The sequence below is a fragment of the Crocodylus siamensis genome, chromosome 5, assembly GCF_052110815.1.
Source record: "Crocodylus siamensis isolate JL-2025a chromosome 5, ASM5211081v1, whole genome shotgun sequence".
NCBI classification, from domain to species: Eukaryota; Metazoa; Chordata; order Crocodylia; family Crocodylidae; genus Crocodylus; species Crocodylus siamensis.
Window position 1 is genome coordinate 123,868,171 of NC_143399.1, and position 16,362 is coordinate 123,884,532.

General features: G+C 47.7%; 1 protein-coding gene across 1 annotated transcript in view; it reads left to right on the top strand.

Moving 5' to 3' along the window:
* Positions 1-8,681: 8,681 nt before the first annotated feature.
* The window catches only part of DPY19L1 (dpy-19 like C-mannosyltransferase 1), an 89,823-nt gene continuing 82,142 nt past the window's right edge, over positions 8,682-16,362 (top strand). Inside the window, exons 1-2 of the mRNA XM_090050166.1 lie at positions 8,682-8,998; positions 9,537-9,605. Coding sequence (XP_089906292.1) covers positions 8,761-8,998; positions 9,537-9,605 — 307 coding nt within the window. The 5' untranslated portion in view covers positions 8,682-8,760. The remainder of the gene's footprint in view (positions 8,999-9,536; positions 9,606-16,362) is intronic.

The following is a 16,362-nucleotide window of genomic DNA, read 5'->3' on the forward strand; positions in this document are numbered from 1 at the left end:
CAAAATAAACATGGATAGCTAACAAATAAACTATTGATAAATATGAGTGAACAATAAATAAGCCACAAATAAATACAAATAAACAACAGGTGAAATAATAGCAACAGCGGGTCCCAGAAGAGCCCTAGGACTCTACTCATCTACTAATTACCAAACATGAGAGTTCACAAACTATAAGGCATGACATCACAACACTTATGGTTCAAGAACCCCGAAGATAAACTTAATCCCCAATGCCCTTGGGCTTTTCCCAAGCCCTACAAGGAAGCTGGTAACTTTGGGACGTCCACTTTCAGGAGCCCTTAACTAAACAGGGGGGACTCCCCCTCCCTTGTGGGAATCCTCTTTTCCCTGCAACTCAGAGCTCCCAGGCCTGGAGGGTGGTCCTCATCCTCTGCACCAAGCTGCTCTCTCACCTGCAGTGGGTTTTGGGGGGGTGGCTGTCCTCTGGAACAGGGCTCCTCTATGCAGGGTTTCTGGGGCCTCTGGCTTGGTCCTGTCTGCTGGCTCAGTCTGGCTCCCTGGACTCAACCTTTTGCTATGGTCGGAGGCCTGGGCTGCCTCGTGCAGCACCAGGCTCAGTCTGCTCCTGCACCCTCTGCGCAGTGCCTCCTTGCACCGAGTTCCTAGCCTTGTTCTGGAGGTTGAGGACCTGAGCCACCCAAGCGCTCCAAAGGTCCTACTTCGTGAACTGGCCTGTGTACCATGTCTCTGGCCGCATGCCAGAGGTTGCAGACCCAAGCCGCCTCATGCAGCTCCCTGGGTCTGGATGCCATGCGCCATGCTGCACACAGAGAGCCTAGCTGCTAGAGCCATCCGCTGTTCCCCGCTGATGGAAGTCTTCAGGGGCGCTTCTGGGCTACTGCTTCACCCTGCTAAGCAGCTCTCCTCAGGTCTTCTAAGCTCCGCTCTTCTCTCTTCTCTGTCCCAGATGTGTTCCCCTCATGCTGGGCATGTAGCTCCTTTTATACTCTCCAGGGCTCTGCCCCTGAAGTCTTCTGGACTTGAGTGTTGCAGTCTTCAGTCAGGTCTGGGGGTGGGGGGGAACTCCTCTCCCCCTCCCCTCAGGAAAGGAGCATGACTGAACTCCTCTTGCTGCCTCCTGATATGTGGATGGGCTCCACCAATCAAAACAGCAAGATTTCAAGCCTGGGACTCAACCGGAACTCCGAAAGACAAGCCTGCTACATAGTTATTGCCCTTTGTTCAGTTTAAATGCTAACCAAACTTACCTGAGAACATTTTAAGGGGCTTATACTGTATCTTCTTCAGTTAAAGGCCTAAATTACATTTGGGGGCATGTCAGGTTACTGTAACCCTGCTAATAGTTTATCTATTGCATTTTGCTATTACTGGATATTTCTGCAGTAAAGAATTTAATACATACTATTTTGGGGGTTCTTGTAAAAGTTATGTAAACTCTTTGAGTCATTTGAGTCATGTAGTATGTGCCTGTATGTATTGTTCCCAATCTCTCTCCAGATAAAATGTTCTGAAGAGTTTTAATATAAGAAATCAGTTGGGAGGCAACTGATTAATTTCAGGTTGAACAAATCCTAATCCTTTCAAAAGCAGAGTCACCCATGAGAATGGGTAACAGTCATTTGAAACCCAATCCATTTTGTTCTGCTCTTTTCTGTAGAGATCTTCATCATGTTAACTTCGCCAGTGTTTTAAAATAGCGTTAGGTAGTTCAAAAAGTACTTGTCACTCTCCATTTACTACACAGAACCTGATTCATTTAAGTGCAGACCCCATGGGGAGTAGTATATTGTGTCACAACATTCAACCGGCAAAAGTAGTAATGGTTACCAGTTTCGTAACAGTTTCCTGACAAAACCCAAGTAAATAGGAAGAATATAACACACAATTTTAATTTTAATTTAATTTTTGGAAAACAGGAAAGAAGATAGTTTTACAGTTTTTTCAAGCATATCAAAGATAAATTTTTTACTTTCGTTTAGGCTTCATAGGTGTTAAGATTCAGCAAAATAGAAGTGAAATGCATCCTATGGTGTTCACCACAATAAGTTCACTTGGAAAACAACTTATCTAAAATCTTGGACTCCAAATAAAAGGAAGTTTAAAAAGTCCTGAGTTCTCATTTTCTGTTCCCTGTCCCCCATTTCCTATGGTACACCCTTGCTGGTACTTTTGTGTGGCTGCTTTGCATGGCATATAGCCTACACCAGTGTTCACTGCAGAGATTAGATACAGAACTGAAACTCCTAGAACAAACAGCAAGTAGACAGAGGTACAGAGAGGAAAGGACAAGAGAAGGATTGAGAAAAAATACAGGAGGGTTGCTAGGCCTCTTTCTGCTATGCTTTAGGGCAGGGGCGGGCAATTATTTCAGGCGGAGGGCCACTTACTCAGTTTTGGCAGGCTGCCCCACCCCCTGGTCATCATCTTGGGACCAGTGTCCCAATGTCTTGGGACCAATTTCCCAGGGCCAGCACCGGTGGGGCCCAAAGCGGAGCACAGGTTGGCAGGGGTCTGTGGAGCCAGGCTGGGTTGCACGAGCAGGGAAGGAGGGGAGCTGGCTCAGCTCCATAGAGCCCCTGCTGGCTGGGATCCCATGCTCCTGCCACCCTGCTGTAGGCCCCACTGGCACTGGCCCTGGGACATGGGCATGGGCCCCGTGCTCCCGCTGGCTCCCTGCCCATTCACTCCCTGTGCCCCCCCGCAGCCCTGTGGTACAGGCAGTGGGCAGCGTACAGCCCTGACCCCCTGCTCGCTGGCAGGGGAGAAGATGGTGCTGAGCGCGGGGAAAAGTGACCCCTCACCCACCCTGTGGCCGGCACTCCCTACTGCAGGCACCTGCAGCCCACACAGGGCTGTCTGGAGCAGGCACAGGCAGCCCCACGCAGGCTGCAAGTGGCTACAGCGTGGGCAAGGGAGGGGTTGCTTTTCCTCACGCTCAGCACCAGCTTGTAACCTGGCCCTGCTGCCAGCCGAGGCCCCGCGCTGGCTCTGGGCTCGCCCATTGGGGCTGCATGTGGCGGCAGCAGCTGTGGCCCCCTCACTTGCCACACCGGGCAGTGTTGGCTGCTGCCGCCCGCTTGCAGCTCGCGCACTGGGCAGTCCACAGGCGGCGGTGGCAAACACTGCCTGGTGCAGGAAGTGAAGGGGCCTGACGGGCTAGCCTGGAGCCACATGGGGCTCAGACTGGCAGTGGGGCCAGGTTACAAGGTGGTGATGAGTGCGGGGAAAAGCGGACCCTTGCCTGCCCCATGGCCAGTGCCCTGTGCTGCAGCCGCACGCAGCCCACCTGGTGCTGCCTGTGCCCACTCTGGACAGCCCCAGGCAGGTTGTGAGCGGCTGCAGCGCGGGGCATCGGCCATGGGGCAGGTGAGGGGCTGCGTTCCCCACCCCCACACTCAGCTTTTCCCCAGGCCACTTTTTCCCAGGCTCCTCCCCTGCCCTTCCCCACCTTCCTTCCCCCTTACCTGAGGTTCCAGCGCAGGGCAGCGTTGTGGTCCCAGGCCAGAAGCCCTGGCTGGGGCTTCCACCTAGGGGGGCAGGACTGGGTGGGCCCTACTGTTGTGGAAGTCTGCTGGGCTTCCCCTGGGTCCTACTGCCCTTGATTACTGTCATTTTTTACAGGAACCAAAGGCAGATAGATATTAATTTTCTAAATTTTTTAGGGGCCTCACAGGCCAGATAGAATGGCCTCATGGGCTGGATCTGGCCCATGGGCCATATTTGGCCCATCCCTGCTTTACGGCATAGAAGACACTGCCCCAAGATTAACGCAAGCTCAGATTTAAGATAAAAATGTGGAGTATGATCCTCAAGCCTAATGTGTGGTGTCAGGAGTGGCCAACCTGTGGCACAGGCAGCCTCTGTGTGTGGCATGTGGCAGATAAGGGGAAGACAGGCAGCACAGAGCAGGAAGAAGAGAAGCAGAAGTCAGGGGAAAAAGGTTGAAGAGGCATTTGGGGAGTGTGTAGGCCTTAATTTGTAGCACTCCTGCCAAAACAGTTGGCCCTCACTGGATGCAGTCTATAAAGTAGAGGTTTCTCTCTTTCAAACACTGTATATACCACCTGCTGGGGTCCCTATGTAGCTTCTTCCAGAATTTCTAATGTAGATGTCTACTGCCAGCCACAGATAATTTGGGCTGACTTGCTTAAGTTATACTGTGGGCCATTATACTGTGATTCCTAGAGCATCCCTGAGCTGGAAATATCCAAGACAGTTTCTTTCCTTGTGTTGCATCTATAAACAATGCAGCACAAAACTGCAGTCACAGATAGTGAAACATGGGCTGCAATGATAGGGTCTGATGAGGTTGGATGTAAAGACAAACTGGACCATGTCAAGAGGGACAGTAGTGGAACAGACAGCTCATGGGGTGGAGGAGTTAAAGCAAAGTGAGGCCAGAAGAAATAGAAATAGGCAGGAGCTTTGCTGTGGGGGTGTTGGTTAGACTTGGGGGTTGTAGCACAGAGAATTCCTTAAGTCTTATCTTGAGGTGAGAGTGGGACCGAGAAGAACCCAAAGCAGAGAAGGTCCAGTTAGCACTAGCTCAGTCTTAAATCCATTGCCACTACCTTACCTTCCTCTTTCCCCCTTTTTAGTTCCCATAGAAACTTTTGATCCCATGTTCCTTAACCTGTTAAAAGAAAAATCAAAATTCTCCCACCCCAAATATTTTCCTGCTGTGCAGAGTGATTGGATCTTAGAAAAGTACTGTTTGAAAAGTGGATGTTAAGAGAAAACAATTTGTATTTGAAGTGCAGGATTGAGAATCACAATATCTGGGCTCCCACTGTTAACAAGGGAAGTTAGTTAATTGCTAAGAGCCCACAGAATTAACGAAAATAAGCTACTAGACCTCCCATGAAAGGGATGGCTTCATAGAGTTATTGCTAGCCCAAGTTCACCAGATGCTGGCTAGAAGCCTGGCTTGGTTTGTTGGCTTATAAGGGTTGGCAACCCCTGGAATGGGTGCCAGAGTGTGGCACTCAAAGGCATTTTGCTTGGCACATGTGCCCCGGCATGGACGGCAGGGAAGGGGCTAAGGCTGCACTGCTACAGTAAAGATTGGGCCCCTCCTGGCTCCCCTGTCACCCATCCCTGGCACACCAACATCTTACAAGTCAAGGTCTGGGGTGTTTTTGGCACTCTGCCCATAAATGTTGCTGACCCCTGCATCAGACACAAAAGTAAAGAACAAATAACTGGTTATTTATAAGGTAATTAAACAATGTCAAAATACAGACATACAAAAGGAAAGAGGGAAAGTGCAATATGGAAGGCAATTTCCAAGGAAGGGTGATACATTATCACCAACAGGTTAACACTGGAGGAGAATCTGTGCTGGGCAGTCCTTGCTCACACAGCAGCCTGTTGCCAGGCAACTAAAAATGGCACTCAGGCTCACTCACTCACACATGGATTCACTCTCTCTGCCACAGGACAAAGAGCTGCACTGAGAGGCAAAACCACAACAAAGACTGCCAAGACAAACAAGAACGCAAGTCCGAGTGCAACTGACATCCAAATACCAGGCCTTACAGTTTTACATGCATACATAAAGACGGAATGAATACAAAACAAGGACCATTCACTCTTTGTCTCAAAACTATCAAGAGATTCCCACGTCACTCTTAGATTGCACTCAGCCTCCGAGGAAATGGGGAGAGTGAGAGCCTTTGCTCTATTGACCCTGATAACTCTCTATCACTGAGGATCACAAGTTTAGTCAATGACAATAACCAGACCACACCAAGAATCATCGAACCGATGCAGACAGAGCATCCGGCAGCATCTTTTATACTACTCAATCACACCATATTCTTTAACCAAATATCATCCTTTCTTACCTATCAATCAGCTTGTCAATCATACATCCATCATACATTCTCTCTCTCCCCGATCATCTTTCCGATCACCTCAGTCAGGTAGCTGTCAATTATCTGGCACTTTCCTGCCACTTCTTTCTAGAAAGTGCGCGTGCTCCAACTAATATCACTGGGCAGATTTTTCCTTCAAGTCAAAAGTTAAAACACTACAGCAACTTCTGGAGATGACATCAACGTAGGCACAACTGCACACGCGCCAACCATCAATACCCATCAATGGCAAAAATAAACTGAAAACCTGGGGCTGCCCCCACAGTGTGACAGATTTCCTCCATGAATGTGGCTAAACCACATAATCTCCCCACTCCTCACTCTCAGGTTTATGACCTTTCTCTTTAAAAAAAAAAATATTCTGATGAGTTTATTGTTTTTATTTTCTTATAATACATGCATAATCTCGATAGTTAAGCCCAGGCCAAAATTGTTTATTCTTGCTGCAAATTTCTTCATGTATTGATGGAAAAATATGCTAATATCATATTTGCTCCATCATTTTGAAACCCTGCTTCCTGGTTGTCAGCTGCCAAAAAAGATCCTAGGAAGGAGATGCACAAAGAAACTGAATCTGCTTTGTAAGTTTTAGGACAAGAGAACTGCTATTTTGGAGTAAAAAAGGGCAGAAGTTAAGGTAAAAAAAAAAAGCAAGAGGCAAGACGACTCAGAAAATTCATGAGACTACAAAACTCAGAAGGAGAAGGACAGAGAACAAAGAGGGGACTGGAGGAAAAAAAAGACTGAATGGAGAAATAAGAAAGAGGAACAGGAATAAAATGTTTAGCTAGCTGAGTTTAAAGTCAGATGACAGAGAATGGGGCAGAGAGGAAACAAGAGGAACAGAAAAAATTCTGTAAAGAGAGGTAGATGTGGCAAGAAGCTATAGTTTATAACCATTCTAAAACATAAATTCAATTCATATGTTTAGCATAGGTGCCAAATTAGATCCTGTTTGACCTCAGCGGTGCCCTGACCAAATAAACTCGGTTGAGATAAAGAGCGCTGTGCTGCCTCACAGCCTATGAGAGGTGAGTATCTATATCAGTAATTCTATTTGTTAGTGTTGGTGTTGCACTGATGCAGCAGTTATTGTGATTTATGGAAGAAGACTGCTTTAGAAACTTCTGAAAGAGGATTTCAGGCACCAGAGGTACATGTTACAGAGCAGCCCGACAGACATGATGTCGTGCTATCCATGTTTTTAGGCCATAGCCAGTTATATACTCTGTGCTGGGTAATATTCTTCCCCTGACCGTCGTCTCTGGTACAGGCTGCTTAGAACAGAAGCCCAGAATACTGATTCTCTTTAAAACTCATTCTTCTGGAGCAGGAATCAAAGCAGAGTGCAAGTGCACCAGTGCATCCTGCTCCCCCTTCCCCGCCCCCATCGGCCCCTCTGGACTACACCCTACAAAGCTACTACAACATGCAAGTACAACGCAGGAGAAAGCAAGACTGAATGTCTCTCGGAAGCCTATTGGCAAAAAAATAAATAACCCTTCGTTATAATAGCAAGGGACATTGTGCCCCAAGCCCACAGCTGGTGTGAATCCGCAGAGCTCCATTGACTTGCGTGGAACTTAGCTGGGGACGTAATGCCAGGACCTGACTTCCATTTTTATACAATAAAGGGCTCAGTCCATCTGTCTGTCTGTCTGTACTGCTCTTGGAGCACTCTGGTTAGTGAAACAGCCAGTCAGAGTGCTGAGCACTGCCGTGGAGCTGGGGGGGGATGGTGGGAGACAGCGAGTCCAGTGTTGCTGGAGGCGGCGGTGGTGCAGGGTGCTGACAGAGAGGGTCGGAGGAGACCGCGGGCAAGCTTCCCTCCACCCCTACTCCTCGGAGGCAGTGGCAGCATGGGGTGGTGGGTGGTGGCACTCTGTCCCCGCCCACCCTCCCCTCCCCCGTCATCCTTGACAGGTAATTGGCTGGTCCTTAAATGAGGAAGAGTGGCAAGTGGGACTCCAGGTGCTGAGAGCGTGGGCAGTGCCCCTTTCCTAGCAGCTTTGCTTTGGCTGCTCGCTTGGCCTTGTCTCCTACCCCCTGCAGGAGACAAGGCCAAGATGGCCATGGGCCGGCAGGGCTCAGAAGTGGTGATCTTTGAGGAATGAACTTGCAGACCAGACAGGCCTCCAAAGATAAGCCCTGCAAGAGGCAAGAAAGTGGGGGCAAGTGATGCCTTTTGACATTGGCAACATGTAGCCAACGTCACCCCCTGAGATCAGCGGTGCACCCTCTGGAAGCGCCAGCCACAAAACCGGAAGCACACTTCCAGTATTGCTGCTAGCTCAGCAATCGGCTGCTGGGGGCCCCCCCCATTGGTGATCTGGTGCTCCCCCAGACTCCGAAGGCACCAGTCCCCCATGCCTTTTGATACACCATACTACACACAGGCCGCATTGCCAAGTCTTGGGATGGGAGCAGAGGGGAAAGCAGCACTGCCTTTAAAATCAAGCCCAACTCATTTCAAAGAGAGGGGTGTTTATGAATCTGGGACTCTCAAAAAATTAAAGTGACTTAAAAAAACCTAACAAGCCCAATTCCGCTTACTGTAAGTGGATTTCTTATCAGCTGACTTAGCAACACTGGATGTGGGCCAAAGCCCACCAAGTAGAGATAGAACCTCCCCCGCCCCGCCACTGGGGCATTAAGGGTATACGGGCGGGCAGGAAAGGGTAGAGGTTCTGAGGGGCAACACGTGGCGGGGGGCGGGGCGGTGACAGTTGGACGTCGCGTTCCATAGCTGCAGTTGGCGAGGGCGGTTAGGCGGGGGCGTGGCGTGTGGCCCCGCCCCCTCCCGCACGTAGCGGCCGGGGCGGGGCAGTGGCCGCCGAGTCCCCCGTGCCCGCCCGCTCCGTGCGCCGCGACCTGCCCGGGCCCGGCTGCCGGCGCGGAGATGCCCGTGCACACCCGAGCCAGATACAAGGAGTCGCCGCTCAAGGCCGCATCAGCCCCCCTGTCCCCGCCCTCGCCCTCGCCCTCGCCCGGCCCCATGCGGAAGGCGGGCGGCGGCAGGAAGGGCGCCTGCGGCGAGCCCCGCAAAGCCGGGCCGGCCGCGTTGGCCGAGCGGCTGCGCCATGTGCTGGGGGCTGGCGCCGCGGAGCTGCTCCGCGACTGCGGGGGTCGGTTGCGAGGTGAGCGGCGCCGGGGGCAGCCTCCTCGCCGTCGGGCGTCGGGGGGGCAGCGCAGCCTCCCCTTCCCGCCTGCGGGGTGTCGGGGTCAGGCCACTGCGCCCCTGCCCGGCGCCGCCTCAGCCTGGGGGGCAGCCAGGAAATAACCCCCCAGGCACGGGGCTGATCTCACCCCAGCCAAGAAGCTGGTTATGTGCTGGGTGGGATGTAGCCATCACCTGTGAACCTGCCCCGGGTGTTAGAAATGGGTGCCCGGACTGGATGGTCGATGGATAGAAAGCTCTTTGACTCCTTGTTTTGGTTTGAGGCATTTCTTTTTGGACACCCTTGATCCTCTGAGCTCGGGAGCCCCCCCACCTTGGAGGCACGTTGGGTGGCCACCTGGATTTCTTTTAAGCAAGCCTTTGTGTGTTGCCCCGACTTCCCCCTTCTAGTTTCCCTGGGTTTTTTTTCACCCTGGGCTGGGAAATAAAACACTGCCTGTCACTGCATGCATGTTAAAACCTCACCATTGGTGCTCAGAGTTGTTTTCTTTTCCCAGGGTTTGTCCAAGACCAAAAGGCCTTCGTCATCAAGGCGGACAGCAAGATCTGGGTTGCTTTGGTCTTTGGTAAGGAGGAAAACTAACTGGAAAAATTCCTCTACAGATTTGGATGGTTAATGTGCTTTTACATTCATTCAAACACTAATATTGGGCACTGAATAATGTCTTGTATTATAGAAGGTAAATGTAAATAACTGTTATTTCAGTCGGTATTATTTCTGCTTTTCATCCATCGCACTTGCTTTACTCCTGCTGCTCCAAAAGAGGTGGAAATTGTACCTGCAGTAGTAAATTAAGTGGAGCAACTTGGCTTAGGGAGTGAAAAATAGTGATGGTAGCATCCTTAATAAATAATACCTTTATTTTCTGCTGGGCCCTGGTGCTCCTGTACTGTACTTGATGTGAAAGTTTGGCAATGTTGTTTTGAAAATGAGGTAGTGTGCTTATGTGGAGTAAGTATGAGAGTGCCTGTTGTGTTGCACACAAGAATCAGGAAATACTAAATTGGGGGTTGCCAGCCTGCGGCATGGGTGCCACTGGTGGTATGGGTAGCTTCTAAGTATGATGCAGAGCAGGTTGGGGAAGGGAAGATAGTGGTGCATAGGGCAGAAAGCAGGGCAGCAAATCAGGAAGGGAAAGGGATCAGAGTGCCACTTGGGGGGGGGATGTGGAGCTGATTTGTGGCATACCTGCCAAAAAGGTTGGCTCCAATTGTGATAAACATTGGATTAAATAAGAGTTAAGTTGGAGGTAAAATTTTTACAAGTATCAAAATAAGTATGTTCATGTGATTAGTATTTGTTCCTTTATAACTAGAAATTTCCCTGTCCTGTGCCTCTTGCCCTATGATCTTCACAGGTTCAGTAATACCAAATACAGAGGATGTGGTTTTAGATTAATTTATCTAAAATAGGAAATATATATTTGTCATACAGAGGAATAAGATTTGGACAGATGGAGATCTTTTAATTTATTTTGTAATTTACACAAACAGTCACAAATGGCAACAGTTTAAAATGTCATATGTGGTACCTGTCATAGATATAGTATAAGGGCTCTGCTACACGTTCCAATTCAAGCTGGACAGCTATAGAGTTGTTACACATTTTCAAGCATTAGTTTTATAGTTGTTTGGCTCATTTTATAACCAGATAATCATATTTATGGTGTGATAATTACTTTGCATTTATGGCCAGTCTAAATTTATTGCACAATTTAACCAGGTAATGGTTATATGTAACATGTACCAGGAATGTATATAATGCTACCTGATATACATAGTTCTTTTTTGATGCCTGAAGCAGTGTTGTGTAAGTAACAACAGGAAATGTTTTGGCAATCCACGTAATGATGATGTGGTAAAAGAGGACTTACTAGTCAGCTAGATTTCTCTAGTTTAAAATGTGAAGTCTCTTATTTGGATTGGCTATTTAAAATCTGGAAATTTTACTCCTGTGTTCTAGAATAATGCCTGTGTATGGTTTAATGGAATTTTGTTTCTCCCTAATAGAAGTTATTTATGAAATAGTTACTGCTAACACATGTTTAGCTTGCAGTGATTGCATGGAGTTCCAGTAGTAATCCCTAGAAGCCTGCTGAAGAATGCTGACTGCATTACTGGATAGCTGTACATGGATCCATTACAGTACAGATTCTCTTAAATGAACATCAATTTAACACAATTGCATTGATATTTTTCCTAATTTATTTCAGCATTTTTTTTATACTTTTGACAACAATTATGCGGTGTATTTGTGTATTTTTGTGACAGTTATGTATTTTGATGGATATAATCCAGACTATTTTTTTTTATCTTATCAAGATGCATCTCTTATATATTAGGAGGAAACCCACTTCACATTCAGTCAGAATTGTTAGATATGAACTTCACATAGGATAAGTACAGAAGTGACTGTCATTCAAGAATTGGGCTCTAAAGCCACTTGCAGCTGGTCAGCGAGCTGATCACAAATCTATTGTCTCACAAGACATGTGTACTAATATTACCTGTAAAATGATAGTTTCTACTAAAATAAGATGATTTACCACTCATGAGTCTTTACATTTATCCTTGTGCAGGGTAGGTGGAGGTGAATAACAGTTGTATGGGATGAATGTAAAAAGTATACTATAACTAGGGGTGCACCGATAAAGATTTTTTTGGGTCAGTTATTAATGAGCCATATTGGCCAATACCAATCAGATTGCCGATATGCAGCCCTGCAGCTTGGAGAGCAGCATCTGGCTGGTAAGTCTGCACCCCCCACACTCCTTCCCTCCAACAGATCGAGGCCCCTGCGGTGAAGGAGGGAGTGGGGCAGAGGCAGGCACTTTCCAGCTGGGGTGCCACATGTGGCTCATCTGGGGGGCATGGGGAGGGGGCGAGGCAGCTCCTGTCGCTGCGTGTACCCCAGCAGGAGGTATGGGGAGTGTATGCCTTTGGATCTGCTCATGGGGCAAGGATGGGCTGCTGCTGTGGGTTGGGGTTGGGGGACCGCGCTGGGCTCTTCCTGGCAGGGGTGCTGGGCTGGGGCTGTGCTTGGGATGGGCAGTGGCACTGTAGAGGGGCTACAGCCACCTGAGAATTTACCATAGCCCCCTTCCAGTGCTGCTGCCACCTGCTGCAAGTGCAGCCCCAGCCAAGCCCTTGCCCTGTGCACAGATCTGGGGGCACACACCTTCCCTTGCCTCCCCCAGGGCTGTGTGCAGTGGTGGAAGCCACCCCTCTCCTGTGCCTCCTGGAAAAACTGCTTGCGGCTCCATCCCATGCCCTGCTCTGCCCTGCCCTGGCTGGGCAGCATCTGCCCTTGCTGCAGCCCCACTCCCTCACTGCGAGGGCCTCGATCTGCCTTCCCCCTCCCAAACAGACTTACCAGCCAAACGCTGCTCTCCAAGCTGCCGGGCTGGCCCTGTGTGTGCTGTTGCTGTGCGCACGCACATGACATTTATCAGTGACATTAATGGCCACATCAGCCAAAAAAAGCCAATTGGTGATAATGTCCATTTTCCTTTCTGTCGGTGCCGATATGACATGGACCAGTGTATCAGTGCACCTCAAACTATAACTAATCTATAAACACTGGAAAGGCATAACTTGGTATAGCCCCTTCTTAATCTGTATCTGGATTCTTCCTGTACCTACTCTTAAGTAGGGCCAGAAGCAATAAAGGTTAAGAAGAAACTTTGATTTAGCAAAAACACACCTGTAGTATTTGCAATAGGCACAAATAGAAAGAGATAGTAAGCTATGTTAGTCTGAAGTCAGGCAGAAGGCAGGGCAGGGTGGCACCTTAGACTGTAGATGTCTCATTTGCTCTGGGAGACAGCCTTTTGTACAAGTCAAGTCCCTCCAAAGTATTTGGAATCAAATGTGCTAATGCTTTTTCCCAGGCTGTAGGGTTGTGTATGTAGGGCTGTTGCAGGTTATTCTAGGGACAAACTAGCTAGATGATACTCTTTCGCTCTCACCTACTGACAGAGGAACAACAATGCAAGTTGGAAGAGTGATGTGTGTAAATGGTCTGGGGCAGGGTTATCCAACTGGTGACCTGTGAAGGTTAAATTGTGGCCTCTGGGCTCACACCTAGCCACTGCTGCTCCCATTGCTCTGGCTGCAACAGTTTCTGGGCTTCCCTCCCCCTCCAGCTACCTTTTCCTGTCTCTGCTCAGGGGGCAGGTCAGTGTGGCAGTGCAGGGAACTGAGGATAAGTCCAAACCACATGGTGGCTTGCATTTCCACAGGGTAAAGGTATAGGGAGGGGGAGGCATCTGTAGGCAGGGATGGGGGGAGAGTGGACCCCACGCTGTAGCAGGAGGTGGGAGAATCCCACCTGTGCAATGCAGCAGTAGGAGTGTGTCTGGTGCGGTGGTGGGTGTGTGTGTGTGTCTGCATGGGCATGCAGAGCAGCAGAGGGGAGTGTGTGTGCAGCATGTAGCCTGGAGGCCCATGGCTCATCTGGTGCAGTCTGTGTGGCATGCAATTCCCGGGCTTAGAACTTGGATAGCCCTGATCTGGATATCTGATCTGGGGAAATCAGGCTCTCCTCAGATTAGATATCTGTTTACTGTTTTGGAGGTTAGTTTGTTCAGAGAGGTATAAGCTTTCATAGGCAACAGCCTGGGCACTAGATACCTGGTTCTGTTTTATTGCTGGAAGTTCTCTTTAACTCTTACCCAAGCTGGATGTTGGAATGAGCTAATAGTTACATTTCCCTAATAAAAGAACCAGTTAAACCTTACTCTGAGGGTGTCCAACAAGAAGAAATTCTTCTTGATCTCAGAGAGACAATTAGTCAAACTGAAAACCTAAGAAACAGCTGTGTTGCAACCAGTGGCCAAGGGGATGGGCTGGGCAATGGGAAGCAAGAGACCTTTTAATTCAGTGGGCTAGCTTAAATATGTGGAAAGTAGGATATGCAAAAGCCCAGCCCCTGCAATGCCAGCTAAAAAATTATATTCTATTAAAATCTAATCCAAAAGTAAAGTCTCCAGGAATTGCTTTACTCCTAACTGTGTGCATCTTACATGTGCAGTTAATGTGAAACAGTAAATTCGGAGCAGTTTGAGCTGGAATAAACTATTCCTGGGCACAGCATGTACACGGGACAACAACAATTTGAGCCAGGGGAGAGCAGTTTACACTAGGGCCACTCAACTGCTTGCTCTGGGTGGTGTTGTTGGGTACTGGAGGGGCTGACTGGGGTACGAGGGTGCTGAAAGTGTGGAGCCATGTGGCTAGGCGGTAGGCAGGATTCTCCCCCTGGCTGAGCTGACTGGGTGCAATTTACACCTGTGGTCAGCATCTACACATGTGTTTAATCACTGTAATTGATAGTTTGTAGGGTCGGAAAGGACCTGAGTAGATCATCGAGTCCAACCCCCTGCCATGGCAGGAAAGAGTACTGGGGTCAGACAGCCCCAGCAAGGTGTTCGTGTAGCCTCCTCTTAAAGACCCCCAAGGTAGGAGCCAGCACCACTTCTCTTGGAAGTTGGTTCCAGATCCTAGCCACCCTGACAGTGAAGTAGCGCCTCCTGATATCTAGTCTAAATCTGCCCTCTGCCAGCTTGTGACCATTATTCCTAGTCACTCCTGGTAGTGCTTGGGAGAACAGGGACTCCCCCAGTGCCTGCTGGTCCCCTCTGACTAGTTTGTAACAGACCACTAGATTCCCCCCTCAGCCTTCTCTTGTGGAGGCTGAATAGGTTCAGGTCCCGTAGCTTCTCCTCATAGGGCTTGCCCTGTTCCCCCGATCATGTGAGTGGCCCTCTCCATGTTGTGCATATCCCTCTTGATGTCTCCGAAAGTACTATTTTACTGTGGTGTAAATTTGTGTACTGTGATTTAATACTGTTGCATGTGTAGATGGTGATACTTTACTCTGCAGCTAGTCTATTCGGCAGTAAAGCAAATGTGTACATGTGGCCACTGACATGCAGGATCCTCTCAAACTGAAACTTAATAACTATTTAAAAAACATAACAACTTGAAACAACCATTAAATTAGGGATTAAGAATATTTTGTTCCACTGAAACTTTGGAGGAGATTAGGCAGGCAGCATGGAATATTTAGAGCTGAAATTTGTCATGACAACAGAACAGGCAGACAATTGTAATTGCTATACTTATTTATTCTTATAAAACATCCATGCTGCTATAAATATTTCTGGTTGCATCAACATCTGCTTTATACAAATACCTGACAACTTCTTTGGCTACAGTAATCTTTAAGGACCTACTTTCAAATTATAAGACACTTTAACTGGAAATAGTGTGCTGTGTTTGTTAGTTCTTTCCCCTAGAATATTTTCCCTCTGAAATTTCTAGATTTGAGTGCTTACCAGCCAACAGCTTTAGTCATCCTTGCTTTTAAAAAACTGATTACTATTAGTTTGTTTATTGGGAGTGCAGCTTATGGAAAATCTTAGAATCTTTCTCTCCTAAATATTTATAGGTTTAGCATCAATTGTAGGGAGCCCTTATTCTTTCCATTACATTTAAAGACAGAATTGCAGTATACTTTCTAGAATCTGTGAAGGTGTAAATTACCTACTTGGCATATCTACATGAGATACTAACTGTGCAGTAGCTGAAAAATACTGTGTTTATTAGGTTACTGCGCAGTAGTGTCACCTAAATGATATTAGCTAGCACTGCTGCGCCGTAGCTCCAGTTACTGCGCACTTATTTAGTACTCACTAATACAAGTACTAAATAAATACACAGTAATGCCTTGTGTAGCCGTTTGCGCTCTAAAGTTTTATTGATTGTCATGATGACATCTTAGCCTTTGCTATTCTCTTGACAGATCAGTTTACTATAATGTGACTATATAAGAATGGCTTCTTTCGTTTATCATATTTCAGTCACAAAATTGTTTTGTGCTTTTTTCTAGTAGACTGTTTCTAGTATGTCATTTAGGTCTTCTTGAAATAGATTGTTTATATAGGATAAAATCCAGGTGCAAAACAATAAAATCTGAAATTAAAGTTGCATTTTGCATCATAATTAGGCCACATCCTAAGGGGGACAGGTGTCAGTATATTTAACTTTAAGTATGTGAGTTTTCTTAAGCAAATGAATAATTGTTCTAAGGTCAAGCATGTGTAAAAGGGCTTTAGGTATATATTCCAAATAAGAGCATGTATTTTCCACTTACATCCATGAAATTTGTCCAGACACACTAAAGTCAATGAAATTATTCCAGGCTCTGGCTAGTCCAGACCAGAATTTCTCCCATTATCTCTTGACCTGTAGATACTAAGGAAAGATTGTAACACAGTAGAAACTACTCCTTTTACATGCATATAATGAAGAGTGGCATAG